Here is a 22644-nt window from a genome sequence, read left to right as displayed (position 1 = left end):
ACTATTGCAGCAAAAGGTTTAATGCATGGAACAAAAAAAGAGGAAAAGTTACAGGCAGCTTCCCTGTGTAGATATGTGTATCCAAATGCTCAGTATCTCAGTAGTAACAAAATGCATTTAGCACAAACATTCTTGGTCTGTAATATAAAAAAGTGTTATTAAGAAAAAAAAGTCACTTACCTCATAGGTTCAGGTTTTTTACTTTGACAGTTTATTAGCAGTAAGTAGTCTTGAGGATCTTCTTGACCAGAGGCAGACTCCAGAGGGGGGACGTTAATGAGCCGATAAGGAGAAGGAAGGGAAGATTCTGCTTGCAGGGAGGGCGGTGAAGTGCTGATGGGCAAGGGTAACTCAGCAGATGGTTGTAAAGAACTAACTGGTGGCTTCACAGCATCTGCAAACACAGAAGCAAAGATTTCTTCATACAGTGAAGAAATAGTCCTTCAACAGTAAGAAAAGAGGATGGAAAAACTCTCAGGTTTTAGTTCAAATTTGTTAAATTAGACACGGTAACATCTGGGTGTTAACATTTGTTTCAGGGAATTTACATTTATATGTCAATCTTTATCTTTTCAAACTGCAATCAATTTCTTAAGTAAGCCTTGCAAACAGAGGTTCTGCCTTATTTAAAGACTTATTTAACCTGCTTTCTGGCCACAGAAAGAACAAATATGTTGACAGCTGTGGTAATACAGCTAAAAACACAAATCTGTTGTTCTAATCAAGGGCAGGCACAAGCCCATAAGTTATTACTTGAACATGGCAACCCAAGTCAGCATTTGGGTTGACCAAGGTCACTTGAACGTTTGAGATTAGTTACCAGGCAAGACCTGGCCACTCTCAGTATCTGAAAACAGACAGGAAAACTGCTGCTTTGGCAATGGAAGATTCTTTACAACTAGAAAAATAATGCAAAGGTACGGGTAACATGTTCCACTAAGCCCCCGATTACATACCCTAATTTTTTATTGTTGTGCAATAAATGAAGGGGTTGGTTTTGGTTTCATTTCCTTGTTTTGCTTTGGCTTAGTTTGGATTTCTTTTGGGGTGGGGGGAGAGAAGGTGGTTTTCTTTTTTTTAAAATAACCTTATAATTCTTATAAATAACCTTATAATTCTTATCCACTTCCTATTCATGCAACTTCTTTTTGCCTTCCGAATACATATATCCAGACTATTAAATTATCTGGGAGGCTAGAAAATATCTACATCATCAAATATTAAACAATCATTTGGCTTTTTCATTGTTTTAATGACATTGACTAAGAACAACATAACTAAGCAAACTATTTCCTAATTATCAAGGCTTACTTGCAACTCATTGTACATTCCAAACTGCACATCCCAAGAATGGATGCTGATTATTAGCATTGTTCAAATGAACATGTTATTATCCAATGCTCCTGCTCCTGTCAGCCTTACAGGCCAGCTATGCACTACAAAGTAGCTTCATTCAGCTTCTGCTTCTCAGCACTGCTCTGGGAAATACGAGATGAGCAGCCCAGAACACAGCCCTCCTGCTTCCAGTTCTGTGTACACCAAGTACAAGTGATTTAGACATGGAAATAGAAATAGCCACACTTGCTTTGAACTTGCATGGTATCTGAACAGGCTCAGAAATTAAATCCCACCACACCCATGTGGTTGGAAGAAGTCTAGGTGTATGAAAATTCCTCAACTCAACCTTCCTGAAAAGGTAGGATAGCCTAAAAAACGTTATTATGAAGGGTTGTGGCTGACCTATTCATCAAACTAGTTAGCAGAAGAAGGAAAAGAAACAGACGGTATCAAGGGATCACACGCATAAAAATAAATTGATGCATGCAGATCAGATAAATAATAGTATAGAGATGTTTATAATTCATAAAATCTTTATACATTACATTTCTTGAAGCACATATTCCTAAACCACATCCCATGGTTTAGAAAAATGGGGGTAAAAAAAGGTAAAATCCATTACATTAATTGTTATCTAAAAACTGTTACTTAAAACAGCCGATGTTTACTTAAATACCCTTGTCTTTACAATTACTATGCACATCCTATTTATTTGTATTCTAGAGTCACTTCATTTTTTCCTTTCAAATACAGCAGTACTTGGGTGCAAAAGCTACTAAAAAAGTAGCTTACTTTCTACATGCTTAAATATAAAATATGAACAATTTTCTATCATTTAGGAAATTCAAGAGCTTGAAGGAGCCTCTTTGAGGCACCTACTAATGTTTCATGATTCCCCTAATGCAGGGGTTCAACAGCAGGAACAGAGAAGTGCATAAATGGACCCACCAGGAATGTACTTTTTGTACTTTCTGGAAAAGCAGCAGTGGGAGAAAGGACAAGCAGCTGTCTGGCCTGTCCCCTGCAGAACTGAAGAACAGAAGTAAAGGGCGGGGAAGAAAAGTTTCCTGCCAAACACATCATTTTTTGACCACACTTAAGAGATAAGATCCTTAAGAGCTCCCGTGTGCCTCAGTGCCCACCCCATTCCCGGGCCTGGCGATGCACAACCCTCATGCCATTGGAACTGCTCGGTGCCAAGCTCACAGGAGGAGAAAAAAGAGAAATCAAACAGGATATCCTTGGGGCTTCTAGGGAACATGGGTGTGCCAGTCAGCCCTCATGCAGTCAGGAGAGCCCAACATGTACACAGTACCTACGTGACCTGATGCAACTAAACACATCATGCACCAGCATTCCCAGGAAGAGCAGCAAAACTCAAGAGTGACTTTCCAGAGAAAAATAAAATCACGAATTTTGAAAGAGGCCAATGTATCCACAAAGCCTGATGCACTGCTCCAGCTTCTGGGGCACCCAAGACATAGGCTGCTTCCACAGCCTCTGCTGACCTACCCTCTGACACACTGTTCTCTGAATTTCTCCTATTTCTTTGAGTGCCTTTATATTTTTGAACTTCACTACCATCCTACGGCAGTGAGGTCCACACCTTACTACCCATGACATGAAAACCCATTTCCTTTTATACCTGATATATTCACTTGATATATTTCAGCTCCCATCTTCAAAGAAACTGTGAACAATTACCTCCTACTCATAATTCCCATTCCCAACTTTACACAACTTTGTCATAGTTTTTACTGAGTTGGTACTGCCTAATTCTTCCTGGTGCAGAAGCCATTTCATTGTACATCTGGTTTCCCTTTATCCTCACCTTTCCTAGCTCTGCTACTTTTTCTTTCCTGAGAAGAGAAACTAACTATTGCACACAAAGCACACACACACAAAAAAAATTTAGGACCCACTGGTTTACGAAGATATAACAATGATTCATTCCATTCCTTTCCTAATGTGTCTCTTTCAATTGTTACTGAATTTTCAAGGTGATGCTGTCCAGCTGTCTGGAAGATTTATGATCTGTTCTCTGAGCAAGGATTTGGAGCCCATTAATGTTAATGGATCATTAGGGACACTTTCCTTCTGATGAGCTGCCTCTTTCTTTTGACACAGAAATAATACTTGATAAAATCCCTGTTCCTCTCACAGATCTGTGTGGGGTTTGTCTGAGATAGGTGTTTGTGTGGTTTGGTTGAGGTTTGTTTGGTTTTTTCAGCATATAGAGAATTAACTATTAAAATACCAACTTTCTGATCTGAAATCCATCCTCACACAGGCATTTTGTATGTGTTAAATAGTGTGGGCTAATGCCAGATTGAAAGATCTACTGAATTTGGTCTAAAGCACTTGAGATTTGCTTTATGCATTGATGCCATTTCAAATTTTACTACAAGGGAAGAAGTAATGCTAAAACTTTCACCACTGAGCAAATGCCTATCTGCACCCTCTCAAATATTCTCTTCAGCCAAGCACTCCTGAAGCTGATATGAAGGAAAGTTGATCTTCCAGCAGCTATTTATGATTTCAAAGAGTACATCATCAACTTGCTCCACTTTGGACTAGCAGATTTTTAGGGAAGGGGTCATCTGCACACCAAAGAGCATTATAAGTAATTTGGTTTGTTCCCAGAGCTCAGACACTCAGACTGCTTTGAAATAACTGGGAGCTGGAAAAACAGCCAGAAAATTTAACATGCAAATTAGTCTAACAAGAATTCTATTTTGTTTTTATAATTCCTGGATTCAGTAGAGCTAGAATAATCAGCTTTCTGAAAACAGGGCAAAAGTCTTATCTTTTCTCAGTTGGTTTGTTATGAGTAGTTCCAGGCTTCACTTTCACTAGAATTTATACTTTTTTTCTTCATAATCATTTTGATATCTTGTAAAATTTATGATGTAAAAAGAGCATTTTCTGAACAAGAATAACAAAAGGCTCCACTTTCTTCCTCCTCAAATATATAAAGCTGCTTTGTGTTCAACCTAGAAAATCTGAGTGTGGGAGTTTCTATTTAGGATTGGGTTTATATTTTGGTGTTTTTTAATGAAAGCAAAAATGAAATTGTTTTCTACACTATAATGTACAGTCTCTTAATATTCTAATTATGCAAAAACTTGAAATGTTCTCATAGTAAAAAAACCACAGAGGCCTCATTACGGCATGCATTTCTTTAAATGTCAAAATTGCAATCAAAGTAAGAAAATGCATTCTTTGCACAGTGTCGGTAGAAATATGAAAACAGAAATGGGATTTTTCCATTGCAACAGTGAATCAGCAACAGATGTGCAATGGCATGATCATTCCATTCTTCTGAGAGGTTTCATTCCATCCACTTACTATAACACATGTGTTATTAAAATAACCAGTGGCCAACAAAATATTAGAGCAATATCCTTGTCCAAAAATTCACAGATACAATAAAAAGAGCCATAATTTAAAAAATCCCATCAAATAAAAACTTCAAAACTACACATGAAGCCTTAAAAGAACTTCTCTGTTTGTTTGAGACATCCTGGAATCAAAGGGCCACATATGCACACACAGAGCACAAGCACGTGTGTGCTGATGGGCACTTGCATTGTTCACACATGAATTCAATAGATGAGAGCCAGATCCAGCCCAAAAGAGGCATAGACACATGAGCATGGATTTGGGATTTGGCATTAAGTGAATAGCCTGGCATCAATATGAAATCTATGCAGTAAAGCTCCAGACCAAACTGTTCTACTATAGCCAGAGAAAGTCCTTTAAAATACTCTAATAAAAACTTCCTATGCATCTCATATGTTTATTTTCTTAGTTTAATATAATCTCACAGTATGTCTCTCTTCCTGAAGATAAGCATGATACCTTTTTTAAGGAATGAAGAATTCAGCTTCGCGCCGTACGTCCAGGACAACCCTGCCTCCTGTATCCACACCTGAAACACAACTGACTGCTCCAGGTTCCATCACCCACAGAAGTTTCCAGCTTTCAGAGCTAACACCTAAAATTTAGTTCTTGCTATCTGCAGTTCATGTGTAATTCTAAGCTGTAGTTTTGGTCACCCACTTAAAATTTGAAAATACCAAAGCATTTGCACTTGGAATTGACACCGCTTCTCCACCTGCAATTTTGTTTTGAAGACTATTCATTTTAAAGGAGAAATAAGGAAACATCTGTAGCTGGAAAAATAATCAAGGAGTCGTGTTATAGACTAACTTCTGTAGGTGCTTGTGAAGAAAAATAGTTCATCCCACCACACTAAAAAGCTTGGAAATGTTTCTTCACCAAAATGCCCAGAGCTTTCCTTGGCTGTAGGCATCTCTGTGCTCCAGAGAGGCTTCCATCATCCCACGTGCTGCCTCTCAGCACCTCAGACTCACGGGAACCTGCAAAACCTCTGCCAACCCTTCTCCCAGAGACTCAACAGTAACATTAACAGCACAAGAAGTGTCCAGCAGAAACAAGAGAAAATTAAGTCAATTACCTAGGCATAATAGATTCAGTTTATTTTTCCTCAAGGAAGAACAGAATCACCTTCCATGCGAACTTTTGTTACATGCAGCTGTCAGCTTAAGATAATGACCTCAAACACTCAAGATTAAGATTCTGATCATACCCCGACAGTAAATTATTTTTTAAATATATGTATTTTTGCCTCACATCTTGAAAGGGAAGATCTACTGCTGCAGATTTTGTGCTCTACTCTTCATCATCACCATCTCACTTAACCACCAGTTCTTTTACTACAGTAGAAGACATCTTAATCCTGTCTGCTGTCTTCTCTTTTCCTTTGGATAACAGGCAGTGACCATCTCAGCTTGAGCCACCAGCTACCAGTTCTATCAAACCCTTGATTATTCCTGTGCAATCTTGCTAGAAAGCTCTAACATCATTCTTCACAGTCTATCATCACCTTCCTCTCAGTTATTCCAGTCTTAAAAAAAAAATCACATTTGTATGTCTCAGTGGCCATTATCCCCCCAATTTTTTTTACTCAAAGTAAGCAACCAAAAAAGCCTTCAAAAAACAGATGCCTTTCTGCCACTATTCCTTCTAAACCTACTGCCTCACTTCTGTGACAACAGACAGACTCATGACCCTTCTCTGGAGAGTTTCTCTCCTAATGCTTAACTCAGTTCTTTTGTTCCTTTTTACTGCACTGCAGGTCATCAATCACCCATCCTTCTGGCACATCACCTTTGAGCCAACAATTCTTTCTAGCTAATCATATCTGAGAGAAACAAAAATGCCTCAGCTCTTCATTAAGTACATCATCTCCATAGTGAAAACTAGCTGCAAATTTTTTTAAGCTTAGTACTTTGTCCTTGCACTTTATGCTCTTCCAGAGCTGCCCTTCCTTCATATAGAAGCTCAGCTATTTCTCCTTACTTCTGAGACCTTTAATGACCAAGGTCTTGAATATTCAACATGTGCTACTGGGATGGCAATTTTGCTTTGCCATATGTGCCAGGCCTGTCATGAACTTTTTAAAGCTGTCAAAGAAGAACATTTTTTGTTTCTTACAGGCAGACCCTTCATGCAGGAAGGGCACCCTAAAGAGCATCCTTCCAATACCCACTATTTATTTAGCAAAGAGAAGGAGTCAGGATGGGAAGGTGAAGTTACATTCATCCTGTCTGTCTCTGATATTGCACTGAAGCTGTGATCAACCTGCAGTGCATGGATTATCAAAACATCATTTAAAAAAAGCAAATACAAAATTTTATTGTTCCAAAGGCAAAAAGGTAGGAAGGCATACACCAAATAGCAGCAGCCTGAAAAGAAACTTTGAAAGCATCATGTGTGAAGCAAGCTGCAGCTCCTTCAATGTATGATCCTTAAAATGACAGAAACTTTTTTCACCACATTTTATTGTTTATGTAAATGTAACTGAAAATTTTAATGTCTTGTTCTTCCTTTTTTTCCCCTCTTCTCCTCTACCTTATTTCTTCTGGTTTATTTTGCTACTGCTATCTTTATTCAAATTAATACATGCAAGTAACATGTCTGCATATAATAAGATCACTTCCTCTTTTCCCTGTTCTGCCAAGAACACAATTCACTAAATTACAGAAACATGGAGCTGCATCACATATAAAACATTCATCACAGATGTCTACTCAATTCTAGGGAAGGACTTTCACAGTCTGTGCTTAGATATCCTTCGAAGGGTTTTCTTTATCATTACATCACTCATTGCAAGAAAAATAAGTTCTCTCTACAGATAACAACATCCATGTCCTGCTTATTGCAGCTTGTGTTTGAAAGTCAGTTCTTCCCTCAATGTTTTCTTCTCAGGGAAAAAAAAAAAATCCTTCAACTTTTCTTCTCATTAATCATTTTTAAAAAAACATTTCCTCTATTTTTACCTTTCTTTAAACACTTATCCTCATCCTGCTGAAAGTATTTCAGAGGACATCTCCACAGCAGAAGACACAAAACAGCCATTACTGGTACATCAGGTCCATTCAGTCTCTCCATCTCAGATCGTCTCTCAATACAGCTCAAAGCAAAACACTGGTGACACATTTTTGGCTTATAGCTCCCTCTGATTTTATAGATTCCCACATAAATCCAAGAAGGCAATGTTCCTGGATTTCCAAATGGAACCCAGAAGGAACAACAGGGTAGTGGTGTTCCTAGTTCTTGATTGAGCAATGGATGCCAATGACAGGACACTCACAACAAACCCTTAATCATTCTGGCAAGAGACATTTTTTCCAGCTTCAAAGAAAACTATCTTCTGCTTCCACAGGTAATAGAAAGACTTCTTATGCTACACACTCCTCTTGTTTAGCTCCAGACTAAAATAATAATGTGTTTTTACTATCTGAACTTCACCTGTTCTTTAACTTCCCAAAATAAGCTGCAGGTGAACACAGATTTTTAAAGTACATTTACGACCTGCTCTTTCACTGGCATGAAGGAATCTTGGTAAAATAAGAACTTGGCAATAAACACTCAGCAACTGATTTTCCCATTTTGCTTTTTTAAAATTCTTGCTCAATGCATTGCAAGGCATCACTAAACCAATAAAACAGACAATGCTGTCAACTCTCAGTTGTGTGAAGTAAAGGTTTTGGAATAATTCAGTGTAGTAGACACCTGTCCTTTCAAACCAAAGCATTCAGCCAAAGAGAAAGTGTCAAAATTGAAACACGCAATGAGAGTACAATGGGGACAAGTTATCGATACAATTGACTGAAGCAAAACCTCAGTTTATGAGGGCACAGTTACATCTCTCCACATCCACAGCAGGTTTCATTTTCAGTTCAATGACAGAAAGCTAAGGGCTAACAGCATACCAGCTCCCAGAGGAAAGGGCTGATGGTTTTGAGGGGACCCCACCTCTCTGTTCCGTGCAATGGACACGTGCTCCTTTGCACTCTGCCGAAGAGCTGCCAGGCAAACCTGTTTCCTCCTTAGATCCAAGATTTCCAGTCTGTCCCCAGAACCCAGGACTTGTGCCCACAGCTGCACTGGGGCACTGCCCCCTGCCCACACCTCTCTGGGACGCAGGCTGAGCACTGAACCCCATGGCAGCTGCTCTCTGAGACGTGCTGCGGGGCCTGTGTGTGCTCAGGATGCCACAAAAACCTATTGGAACTGGCAAAAGAAGCAACTTCCCCTGAACTTGCTATTAGAGTGGCAATTCATAGATGAGGTTTTCATGACGAAGTTGTAGTTCAAAACTGCAATAAGGAGAAAGAAAAGGGCCCCTTCTTCAAAACGCAACGGTATTTTCCAGTCACTTTTAAAGATCTGGCTGGAGCAAAGTGATGCAAGCCCCTTTTTCTCCTTCACCTCCCTCACTCCACAATCCTACAAAAAGCAGGGATTTAATTCTAGCCCCTTCAGTCAGGCCTTATGTATAACCCTCTTATGCCTCATGTATAACCCTCTTACCACTCCTATTTAATGTTTTCTTGGAACTTGTGCACAGATCTACAGCAAGGCCAGTAACCCACTAATCTCCAAAAGGAATGCAAGAATAATAAGTAAATAAAAAAGAACGGATTCAGGACAAGCAGTGGCCACAAGGTATTTGCAAGGAATTAAAGACAGCATTGTGTTTCCTACAAGCTGCCTTCATACAGTATCTATTCTGGTAGGATTTGAGCTGGATAGAGCAAAACTACAGGTTATTTTTTGTTTGTTTTAGCTGATGGGGGTGGATTTCTTTTCCCCCAAGTTTCAAAGCAGACGGGGAAATGATAATATTAGAAACCTGACATTTTGCACTCATTCCTGCTTGTATAACCATATGCTTTTATACCAAATGGGACTCCTTTAACGATTATGAAGATCTACTGCCACACATGATTTTACTTGAGATTTTTCCTGTACTTCCAAGAACTAACATCACACAGAAGAGTGTCATCCAAGTTCTACGGCATACTTAATTTGTAACAAATTCTGAGTACCTCCCTCTGTCCTGCTTACTTTTTTTGAGGATAACAAGGAAGTTTAAAGGCCAATACACACAAGCTTTAAAACATACGCCAGCTAAAGACAGTCATCTGATCTTTGGAATGTTCTTCACACACAGGCACTGCACTTTCTCAGAAAAAGCAACAGAACTTACCCTCATCTGTAGGGTTGAACCCGCAGATATCACAGATACATCGAACCCACTTATTCATCTCCTCCTCGCTGTCTGCTACCAAATAGAAAACTCGATCTATAGTGTTGATATCAAAAATATAGCTGTTTTCAAACTCCTTTTTGTTGAACGTTAATCCAGCATCCACTTGTTGACACAAATTTAGGTCAATAATACGGATAGGCTTCTTGGCATGGTCATTTTTGTAGTATTCCAATACATCCGGATCCCCCGTTAGGCGGCCGCTCCGAAGCACAAACCACCTTCTCTTCCATGCCTGAAAATCGGGGAGGGGGAAAAGGAAGAAAAATTAGAAGGAAGAAATCACACTTTAAGACCTTTTATGTGGGATTCCAACCTGGGTTGAACCAAGTACTAATATAACTGGTTCAATTATTATACTAAGAGATTACACATCAAACACCCACATTTAACACTATTTAGGTATTGTTACAGTAGTGGACTTAAGGATTAGTGAATTTGTATTTTAAATTTTACATCTTGACTTTTTTTGTAGCAAGTGGATATATAAATTAAATCACTGTTTACAAAATGAGAAAGCATGAATACACGAAAGAAAAAAGTGGGGTGGGGATCAGGAAAGGGGCAAAAAAACACACAAAAAGGGCTTCTGAAAGAAGCTGTCACAGGCATGAGAAAGACAAAATAAAATACATTTTTAAGTGTTCCATGGTGTTTTGTTCCCCATGTATGTTGTTTCAGGCTGATGCATTTTAACGGAATTTTTCACTGATAATCAACTATATGACCTGCATTTAAGGAAAAGACACTACTCACACTGTACATGCACCTCGATTCCAGGGGAACTCTGCATTTAGAACCTCATAATATTTCTACAGTAGTACTTCTTACAGAGAAAGAGCCACATTATAATTTTTTGAAACTGTTAGATAGATAGGGATGGAGAGAATGACCAAATGATGTAGTTTTACCAGACAAATGCAGTACAGAACAAATTAATTTGATAGCCTTACACTATGCCTATTATACCAGCCCTCCTGATGCTGCAGAAAGAAGCTGGTCTAAGAGAGAAGCAAATGCAAAATGTCGTATTCTCTAACGAATCCTTAGCTGCCTTTCATCCCATGGGCCTCCATCACCTGCCATAATCCTCAATGAAGACCTGAACTGAAACCACACAACCAAGGTCAGCATACAGCTGTCCTGCTGCTTCCAACAGCATCTTTATTGCCCCACTTGGCTGCGCTTTTGGTCCTCAGCTCTACCAGCAATACTATGATAGTAGCTTCTTTTTATTACCCAGTGCCAGCCAGGATAATGGGCACAGCAGAAGAAAACTGACACACTGCCATTGCTCACAAGGAGAGCTGCACGTCTTTCACGCTGAGAAATTTGAAAGCAGAGCCCAGACACAGTGCAGACCAAGTAAATCAGTGCAGTAGCCAAGACACTGTGCATTACACCACAGACTCACATCATGCCCCAAGTCACCCTACTTTAAACTTCCTTAGGATATTCAAACAAGGTTGTCAGCAAGTCCTTTGAAAGATTAAAAAAAAAAACAAAAACAAAAAAAAACAGCAGAAGAAATGCATAAATAAGACAGGTGAGAGTGAGGGAATTTTCATTTTGGCCATCCCTAGCTGTGTGCTAATCAAGGAAAAGGAACGGAATCAGCAAGGATGGTCCGAGAAGGGGTCAAGATGTGTGACATCCTTTAAACACTGGGACAGCAGCTCTGAAAACAAGAGTTTCTTGCTGTGTATTAGGGAAAGATTCAGAGCCATTTTTGTGAGGCACAAGAGTGCATTCATTTCATTTTTGTAGGTGCTACCTTCAAACAAACTAGTGGAAGGGGGACAAGGAGCAAGTACTGCACTGCCGTCTCCCCACTCTGAACAAGCGCTGTCAGCAGTGTTGCAATAGGACCCAAAATGAACAACACGCATGCTGAAACTTCCAAGGTAAAAAGAAGGTTTATTTCTTGATTTTGATATATTTAGAATTTTAAAAATGACTCTGGATTGGAGGATGAAATTGCCACTTCTCCAATGACACTGGTCAAACCAACAGTTTATCAAATTTCTCCTCCTCCAGAAAGGAATGCAAAAACAATCATTATTTACATAAAAGTGCGTGAGAAACTCCATTACAAAAATGTAAACATCAGAAGGCTTAGAAGAACAGGGTGACACCCCAGAGACTCAAAACCCCCACTGTGCATGCCTGTTTGGAGTATCAAGCTACAGAAGCTATTATGAAAAGATAATACAGAAAACAGGAGAAAGGGAAAAAGGACAGACAGCACAATTAAGGCTTGTGATCTATTCTCCAACTAGCAAAGCTCTAAAAGATTTTTGATTTTAAGATAATGTCTATACTTTAAAACTACAAAACAATTGTATTTGCTGCACTTGTGAAAAACAGCATCTGTTTTTAAATGATGAATGGTGTGAATCAAGTCAAAGTGTCAAGCAACTATTTCCATAGTAGCAGTAAATTTAACTGGTGAACAGTTAAAATGTGGAAGATATAATAGATTAAGCCCCTCTGATTTAGATTTCAAATGTGAGTATATCCTAGCAGCACAGCCAGATAAACAGCATTTAACATCGCCCCAAAAACATTCGCAGAGTTTTGTTTCCTGCTTTCAAATCAAGTGACAACTTAGATGCTGGGATAACACAAAGCTTCAGTAGATGAGCCTCTCTCCAGGCAAGGCTGATGACAGATAACTGCTACAAGCTGCTTCAGAAACAAGCTTTATCTTTAACTTCAGCCTTTAGTCACTCAGATGAATTTTTTAAAGCAGAAATCAAGAGGAAAGAGATTAGAGATAGGAGAGGAACAAGAGCAACTGAGAAGCATGATGTCTCACAGTTTGTGCAACAACAAAACGCCAGGCAAAAAAACCTCTATCATCTCTGCATCAACCAGGTGTGCCTCTTCTAAAAATTAATTTCTAGTACTGTGTTAGGGAATGAAAGGTTCTTAGCAATCCTGACAATTTCTTTTGAGTATTAATAGGTAAATAGGACTCTAAAACTGAGAAAAAACACTGAGTTAAAAAGAATTTCCTTTCAGCCCTTCAGGCTACAAACAGCAAGTCTTAAATATTTAAAATATTGACTTTAGTCTGCTGGCACCTGCTACCATTTTTGAAGGGTTTTCACATAGTGCACATGCGAACATTTATTTCAGTCCTATAGTGAAACTGAACACTCTGAAACTGGCACAGATTATATTCAAAACCAAAAGCAATTCCATAAACTACACACTAACAAGGCAGATGCAGAGGTTGTCTGGACTACAGTACAAAGCACAATTTAGCAGCAGAATAAAGCTTAAAGCTAGACAAGCAAATTGACATCAGCGCCCTTGCTAATCATAGTACAAAAGCGCCTCTATACTTTGTCCAAGTGCAAAATGAGCTCACATAAATCACCCTTTGTTATTTGAAAATATCTGGGATTCTTAAAGCTTGATCTATTTTTAACATTTCAGTATTTGTCGCTGCAAAGAAAGCTGTGACTGCCCCACTGAAGCACAGAATATTGTGCTATTTGTGTTATATGTGGAAGGAAGAGCTTTTACAGCATCAGCTTTCCAAAGTGCAATCTCCAAAAGTGAGAAATACGTACTTATGCAAGTTTTATCTTTTTGGGGTTTTTTTTTTTTTTTACCCATGTGGGCATTTTTGCTTGAAAATTGTGTGTTTTCTTTTACAGAAGTGCATGCTACAAACTATTTCTCATAATCACTCAAAAAGATGCAACCAATTTACAGCACAGGAAAATTAAAGGTACTAATTATTTATCTGTCATATAACTTATGTTATTACCAGCCATACATTATCAAACACTGGTTTTCTGTGCCAGAAGTCAACTGCTTTGAGAAGTTGAAAAAATACCTAGAATATGATTTAAGTATTTTGTAGTCATTAAATTCTGGAAAGAAAATTGAGCAAATATTTTTTAAATTAAAGATTCACTCAAATATTTAAAATATCTTATTAATAAAAATATGGTTTAGTAATATATTTTATAAATATAATAGGACTTGGTCACTCAACACTGCTTGCAAAGCCAATACCTAATTCAGAAGAAAAATTGCTCCTGTTGTAAGTGTTGTAAGGCAAAAATCACGGTAATCAAGTTCACCAAAAGCCTGCATAGGCTTTGTAAATTATTACAAAACACAGTTTAACAAGGTTTGCTGCTTTTCCTTCAGTCTAAGAAAGGCCTTGTGTGCCTCTCAGCTTGTTTTCTCTCCTGGGCTGCACAGCACATCAGCTGGCCCAACACAGGACACCACCGTGCCAGCCAAACATTGTCCTGCCTCTGTCATGAGACCATCACAGCTACAGAAACCCGTCTGTTTACTTGCTTTGAGAGAGGCTGAAATGTGACAGGCTGCTCACCCACAGAGCATCAAATGATCAAGGGAACAGTGGAATTCTGTATTTTTTACACAGCATTTTGAGTAGGTTACAAAGTAAAACCAAGACATATCAATGATTAGGGTTGATTTTTTTTTTTACGAAGGTGTATGCAAACTGCTGATTTTAATGTGAATGTAGAAGCTAAGAAATTGATAGAAAGCAGCATGCAGCAGTGCTAGGGTTTAGTTGGTTTTTGGCTTTTTTTTAACTAGTCCATACTACTGTATACAGTACACAGAATTTACAATATATTCTACTTACAAGAGGTGTACGTGTTGAAGAAGCTGTAGCTATACTTCCCTTAATCTTTACATTTATGGATTATTTTCCCCTCCTCATACACACTCAAGATGTATTTCATTCAGTAGTTCAAAGATGTAGGAAATAGGAATGCATACGTCAATGGAAAGGGAAAGGAAGGAGGAAGGGGCAGGAAAGAGCAGATAATTTAGATTTTTCAAAGGACTTAACCTTCCATTTAGATCCCCTTAAGTGGTTTCTCAAGAGGCCAAAATGATTACATGACATGTTAAAATAAAAGCTTAGATATGTTTAATCCAAGACAGCTTTTTGTGGTCCATTTTTTACAGATTTAGCTCTCACATGGCCAAGTGACTGTTTACTGATAAACAGACTGATAAACTGATAAACTGATCAATTATCCTTCTGTAGTTTCCTACTGTTATTACCCACCATTCTAAGGCTGCTTAAAACTGATTTTCCTCTTCTAGCACATTTGCTGCCATTTTTCTTCTGGGCAGCATCCAGTCAAAAAAACCTATCAAAACTTCTGAAAACTGGCTAAGTCAAAGACAACTCCTTACACTCCACCCCAGCAACACTGCTAATAAATATTTCCCTATATATGACCAGGAAACCCAAGAATAAAATGACAAATCTCAGGTCTTCCCTCTCATCTCTCAAGTGTGTGGATGTTTGTGCTTAGGTTTTCATCTCTGTACTCACAGAGTACTTTAAAAGGGCACTATTTGGTGTCCTTCTTTCTCAGAGACATCAACTAAGACCTGGCAGAAAGAAATTACTTGCCCAGGGGCACAAGGAAGGCTTAAAAAAATACCTGGTGTTTCATAAATGCACAGCAAGACATTTCCTTACTCCAAAAGAACTTATGAAGTAAACAGAAGACAGCAGGCAGAACATGAACCAGAGAGATGTAGAAATAGCAAAAGACACAGCCCGAGGTGACTTTCTAATGGTCTTATGGACATTTTAGTTCTGTAGCTACTATTGAGCACTTTTCTATTGTCTGCTGGGATCAAGATTTAATTTTCTTTTGCTTTTTGCTCCCATCTATTTAATCTATTCCTCTCTTTCTACTTACTTCTCAGTGCAAAGGTTAAATAACAGTGAAATTGGTACATGTCTCTGACAAACAACCAGAAAAAGGATCCCAAACAGCAGGTGAATATTTCTGCTCCTTTTTGCCCCCTCATTTCCAGTATGCAGGTATTCCAGCCCTGGCAGAAGACAAACACACCTCTGGCACAGCTTCACTGACTTGTGGATTAGACCTGTGCTCTGCATCCCAGCAGAAGCTCAAATGAAACAAAAATAAAAGTGTTCTCTCACACTGTGCTTCTTTTTAAATCCTGTTTGTGGTCAGCCTAGACCAATGACAACTGTAACTGATGAGCTGCATCCCACAAGGCACATACCTGGGAGGACTGCTGGGAAGCAGCACAAAGAGGTCACGTTAGGTAACAATACTTCAAGTACAGGACTTCAATTTTCCCACTTGCTGCTCTTCCAGCTTCCAGAACTAACTCCAACATGGTGAAACTGCAAAATTTCAAATGTTTTCCCTAAGAAATTAACACTTGCAGATTTCCATATGGATTTCTATACAGACAGAATTAGTTTGGGGTGTTTTAAGGAAAGCATTTTCCATAATTCTTTTAAAATCTTTTGGGTTTGGTGGTTTTGTGGGGTTTTTAAATCTGGTTTCTTTTTGAAAGGCCACATCATGAGCATCAGGAACTGAAGAATATGTATTTCTGAAACCCTTGTCATAACACTAACTGGCAACAGACATCCTCTTATCTGCTTCCCTAAAAATGATGTCCTTTATCTTTTGAAACCTGAGACAGAACAACTAAACCAAGAACAACAACAACAAAAAAAACCAACCCAAAGCATATTTAGAGTCTTAATTCTATACAGCAGAATCAACAATTCCATGATTTGACAAGAGTCCAAATATTCTACTCTAAGTAGTACTAGAAGAAGTGTACTACACTAAGAAGTGTAAACAGATTGCTGGGAAACAAACAAATGGGATATGAGGAAAATACTGAATATGTTATGACTTTCTTTAAATACTTAAGACTTGTTTTCCAGGAAGCACCATCTCTTCTTACTGAGCAAAATAAGGAAAAAACAGTCTCAGTGGAAGTTTCCACTCTCCTGGCCATCATCCTGATCATCTGTTCCGAATACACACAAGGCCAAAATTTCCTGTTTTCAAACTATTGTCACCGTTTTCTAGTCTTGTGCTGTCAATTCCCACTTTAGCATGTTAAATAAACAAAACACTATTCTGTACAGCAGAATAATACTTCTACACACATTTACTGTGAGCTCTTTCATAACCAATGTTTCAGCATGTGGATTAGTCTCCCAGCATTAATAAAGCTACAAAAAAGGTACAAAATAAAATGCAGACAGTGTAGCACAAACTGCTGCTTTATTTTGTAAATCTGAAAGTAACTGAATATCTTCATTTTTCTCTTGATTTTGCATAGGAATTCTTAATTTTTTCTTGCCTTTTACATCTTTGTTTTCCTACATACTTATCCCTACTCCCAATGTGCAATAGTGCAGCCAGGTCTGTATCATCTAATTCACATTAAACTGATCTTTATTACAACTGGTTTCAGTAAATACTTTTCTGCAACATGCCAGAAGTTTTCTAATGGCAAGCACAAACTTACTCCTGCACACCTGGGAATTATCACCAAAGGAGATTATCATCTCTTCCCCAAAGAAGAACCTATTCACAGCTGTACAGAGCAATAAAGCAGGAGCCCTGCAGCAGCACCAGAACCTGAGCCCCCATTTCACTGTCTCCAGGCCAGGACCAGTGACCAGATCGTCCCTCTCTATTCCTACATTCTCCAATCCAACTGAAATGCCTATAATAGTTCCAGTGGTTCTGATCTCTTGCAAAGCCACCTTTCCACTTCTACTCCACCACCCATCCTGCGTAACCAGGACATAACCCCTAGGAACTTGCTGGGAGCATGTCCCCCACCACTGACAGGAGCTCTGCCATCTCCTTTCACCACTCCATCTCGCTCCTTTGTCAGCAATGAAGACACAATACTCACAACATAGGCTCTACCTTGGCACAAGGAGCAATACAGCTACTGCAGGTCCCTTACCCACACATCTATACGGGCCTTCGCTCGCTGGCCTGTTTCCCAGAATATTTCTAAATTTTGGGTAATTCCTCTCTGATCATGAGCATACTCTGATCATCCCTCTCTATAGTCTTTCCCATATCCATCCTACTTGAAATAATGCTGCCAGGAGAATCTCCCTTCTCTCATTCTGATTACATCATCTTCTATTTTAAAGTTCTCCATTTATTGACTTGCTGTATTGTACTTTGGGGCCTCTTTTCCTATTTTGATGCTTTTTCTATTTAGTGAGGTCTGTGTTCTTACTTGACTCTCTCCCTCTTGCAAGTCTCCCCCTATTGCTTTTTGCTTTACCACTGATACCAGATTTGGATAATTTTTCCTTCTCTCCAGCATCTCTCATCTTTATTCTGAAGGCTTCCTGAACAAATAAGCAAGGGCAAGACATTGCCTTCCTCCAGATTCCCCCTAAAGATCAGCCTCTTTGTCAGTGCTTGTGATCGCCCAACCAAATGACAATCTGGCTTTGCATCACATGCATTTATTTAAGAAATGATGGCTTTGTGTATTCACCAGACAAAGGTTTTGTTGTTGAGGTTTTTTTTTTTTAAGTTGCTTCAGTCTTTTTATCAGCTTTTAATTAGAATTCACCTCTCCCCACAGCTCTTAATTTAAGAAAGCAAATAATTCAGGGTTTGCTCTGGCCTGTTTTTAGAAGTCTCTGTACATTGCTTATCACAAGGATTGCCACCATGCTCACAGGACCCCCTTAACAAGACAAGGCAGAGAAGACACCAGCCATGCCATTGACTTGGATTCCAACTGAGCTCATGGCTGTAGGTCGCATGAATGAAGACCCAGAAAACAAAATTAGCATTTTATAAAGACGTGAAAAATTCAAAGCTGAGAACTCAAGCCTACACTCTACTGATACCAACAGCTGCATGCCTTCTAACAGCTGGGGATTAAATATTTCACCATGTGCTTTTATCCATTCATCCCTCATTTCCTAGGAGCAGAGGAGTTTTGAAGCAGTGTTTGTAACATGTTAAGGAAATATTCCCATTCTTCCAGATCACAAGCCCAGTGCTTCCTGTAATATTTTGTACAAACTGGGTTTTATCTTTTTTCCTTCTTACTCTCCTGTGTAGATATCTATCTTCATCATCTGTGAAAAACTTACACACAAGGAAAAGAAAGATGGGACACCAGAATTTTGTAAAAACATGCAATTTCTAACACGGTTTAGATCCTGGGACACTGCAGTTGCATTGACCAAACAACACATGCCTGTGTCACTGCTTCATGTTTGGATCACTCAAGCATGCTCATTTGCAAACAATACAAGAGCTTTCTGCAGATGGCAAGAGGCCAAGCATTCTGTATATCATTTCTTCAACAAAATATTCATAAACTTAAGTCCTGGACTTTGTACACCCTACAAAAGAAAGGGCATTTGAGCTACAGAAGCATCAGTTTCTCCAGCCTCAATAGGGAATGATGAATTAAGAGGGATTTAGCAATGAATTAAGGATGATGGTACAAAGATATCCCATAATTTCTACAATTTGTCTCCCACGTAACTAATCTGGTTTAACCTACCAGTTGCATTAAAGAAGCTCCTAGCCATCCATTAACACACAGTCTCCAATGGAAATTCAGACTATGTTTTAAACAGTGCCTACAAATTAAACTCAGGACATGCTGACACTCCATCCTTACCCATTCCTCATGAGAGCAAGGATGCACAGTCACCAGCATCCTTGTGAATCACGTATGTGCAGACCAAAGCACCTCTCACAAATGAGTCAGCCACTGCTACAGCAACGAGGACTGACACTCACTCAAGCCCTTTCCTCAGACACACTGAAGGGAAAGCTAAAGGAAACCTATTGTTCTGCCAAAGCTTCACAGTGGATTTTACATACTGTGAGGCATTGCAAGGAATTCCCTGTTCGTATATAAGGAACATGCAATTCTTCCCGTCTATAAGAAATGGGAAGAATTAGGAATGGTGATTTACATTTTAACACAAACTATAAACTCTCCCATTGCAAATCACCCGATCTGAAATGTACATATGCAGAGATGGCAGAGAGAATTGCTAAGAAAAGTAAAAGCTAAGATAAAATAAAAATCAGTATTCTGTCTGATAAATACATTCTCACTTTACACAGCTAAAAATATTTATCAATTAGGCTTCAGCAGTTTTTTTCTGAGCAGAACTGACCTGAAGAACTCCAGCGAAAAATTGATTTCAAAGTAAACAAGCATAAAGTCCAAATTTTTTTCAAGACATTATGATATATAGATTCCTTTCACTATGCTCCTTAACCCTGAGTTCTTATTGTAGCAAAAATATTGTTTTTCCAACAATGCAAACAATACTTTTAGATACAAATAACTCACTGGCAGTCACAAAATGGTTAAGAAATTCAGGAACCAGCAACCTCACAGACCAATAGCTAATTCAACTACATACCAGGATACTTGAATATTAAGATGCTATAATTACTTGGATTAGCTTACAAAACACTCCTCTAGCACTCATCAGCTCACATAAAATGTTTTCTACTGCTTCCTAGACTGTAACAGAACCCTCGTGCCATACATTATTAGGATGAACAGCTTTGTAGAATGTAACCACCACAATTCACAGACGTGTGGACAGACAAGGAATCACAGACAGCTCTTCAGTAACAGAACAAATATTAAGGTAAACTGCATTTTTAGAAGGCTGTATTAACACAACTAACACACACCCACAATGTACTGAAGCAATACACCAGAGCTTATATTTGTACTCCATGGCACAACAGCTTTCTCCTGTTTTTCTTTTTTAGAGCTAGTAGATATGAGGCAATCAGGTAGAGAGGTTTAGGCTCTTGCTTCAGAAACAGCATTCACCAAGTAAACAAAAGCTCTTTCTGAACAAAAAAAAATTTCAAGCAAAGATAACATTCTTTAAGGAAGCCCCCTCACTCCAATTCATTCTCCCCACACCTAAGTTACAAAGCAGAAAATAAACAACATCAAGAACACAGTTTTTGACTAGTTTACCTCTTTAACTCTTCAGAAAATGTAAGCAATGTTGTGGCCATTTCTGTAGTTTTGTCCACCCCAAAATAAGCAAAGCTTTCTTTTTCCTGCCAGCTTCCCACCTCACTCTACACCACCCTATCCTCATAACCTTTGACCAACAGGAAGCAGACACAATGGACTGAAAATAACAGCAATTGTAAGATTTCAAATGATTTAATACATGAGGGGTGGGCTTAAGATTTGAAAAACTTCTCTTGCCTTGGTTTTTCAACAGCTACTTAAAACACGTTATCTACATAGACTTAAAATGTTACTCAAAATCCTGGGTTGAACTGGGCTAAAAACTGTGCAACTTTTACTACAGACTATTAAGAGCACAGAGTCACAAATGCTTGCATGTGTTGAGATGTTGTGTTTAAGCCATAGGCATTAGGCTGTTATATACAACAAAATTAGTTCACCAGCAGTGTAAGCAAGAGCAGTAGAAGTTTCTTAGATCATTTTGTCTTTCTTTAAAAAACTTTTATTTATGTGAGCTTTTAGATCAGAAATAGGTATATGTCCCATAGAATCAGAAGACATTCTTGTAAGAAATGCAAGGGTCCATTTAAACACTGCAGTTAATCCATGGTGATGGAAAGTCACAGATCAGTTTGCTAACACTAAGCAGCAGAGATGCACTGTGCATCTTTACTCCTCACATAAAAGCCCAAGCAATGATCCCATATATATCTTCATTAACAGCAAAAAATTCATGTACTTTAAACTGCACCAATAGCTTGACATAAACACTGGAGGGTTAGAGATTCCAAAGTCCAAATAGGCAATTAAAGCATTTCTTTTCATTAGTTTTAATGCTTTTTCCTTTGCACTCCAAGTACCTGCTGATTATTACTTTGCAAAGCCACGATCATGTCCCAGGTTCCTCCTCTGCTGTTACACCACAACACACAGAGGCCACAGTCAGAACAACAGAAGCACCAACTCAGAGAGGGACTCATCTCTTGTGCCAGAGCTACACTGTGTTTTCTGTACAAAGGAAGGGGCAGTGGGTGGGATAAAGAGTCAGTGCCATTTTCACACAGACTCCTGCTCCTGAGCACCGGAAAACCAAAGCCAAGGTTCTCCGACAATCAGAGAGGTTGGTAACATCCTCTGCCTTGCAAACACCAAGGAAAATCTCAAGCTATGAGTATTACATGGAATAGTTACAAGCATGCTGAAATGCAAGGTCATAATAATTTTCCAACATTATTAATGCCCCAACATAATTCTGAGTACGTTTGCGACCCCATGCAAACACTTCATCACGCACTCACTGCACCTCTATGGCACATTAGGCACCACTCCATTTCAGAGGCATTTTAATAATGGAATTACAACAGAAACATTCTTTTCTTGGCAGGGTAAGCCCAGGCACTGCATTTCTGCAGGGTAAGACTGAATGTACCTTGTCAATGAAGCATTTCATTAAGGTCTGCTGGAGCTCAAAATAACTACAGAGAAGCCCCTCACAGACCTCGGTATCCAACAACAACTCCCAAACACAAAACACTAAAACAGCACACAAGCAGCACAAGCCACCACTGACATATTAGAGGAGCAGCTTGAAGCACAAATAGTCCAACAAGGAAAGTAAATACGAGGTCCTCAGCCAGCCTGCAGTTTAAGAGTCCCTTGATACCACTCTCTGCTAATAGGATCCTCCTCTTCCCTTCCCCCATTTTAAGACACAACCTGATGCCATTACACCAAGGAATAACAGAGAAAGGATATCCTGCCTAGATTTTCCATTATACAGATCAAATCGTCAATCCAGAGAAGCCTTTGCTTACACATGGGATAAAAAGAAGATGCTTCCA

General features: G+C 38.9%; 1 protein-coding gene across 4 annotated transcripts in view; it reads right to left on the bottom strand.

Moving 5' to 3' along the window:
* GAB1 (GRB2 associated binding protein 1) overlaps nt 1-22644 on the bottom strand; it is a 91752-nt gene that overhangs the window by 27968 nt on the left and 41140 nt on the right. For all 4 annotated transcript variants that reach the window (XM_058024218.1, XM_058024217.1, XM_058024215.1 and 1 more), the window contains exons 2-3: nt 9920-10214; nt 181-394 (exon numbers count right to left, since the gene is read on the bottom strand). In XM_058024218.1, the coding sequence (XP_057880201.1) occupies nt 181-394; nt 9920-10214 (509 nt within the window). The remainder of the gene's footprint in view (nt 1-180; nt 395-9919; nt 10215-22644) is intronic.

The sequence above is a fragment of the Melospiza georgiana genome, chromosome 5 (assembly GCF_028018845.1).
Source record: "Melospiza georgiana isolate bMelGeo1 chromosome 5, bMelGeo1.pri, whole genome shotgun sequence".
NCBI classification, from domain to species: domain Eukaryota; kingdom Metazoa; phylum Chordata; class Aves; order Passeriformes; family Passerellidae; genus Melospiza; species Melospiza georgiana.
Note: the sequence above shows the minus strand (reverse complement) of the source record. Positions and strands in the feature narration are given on the sequence as shown.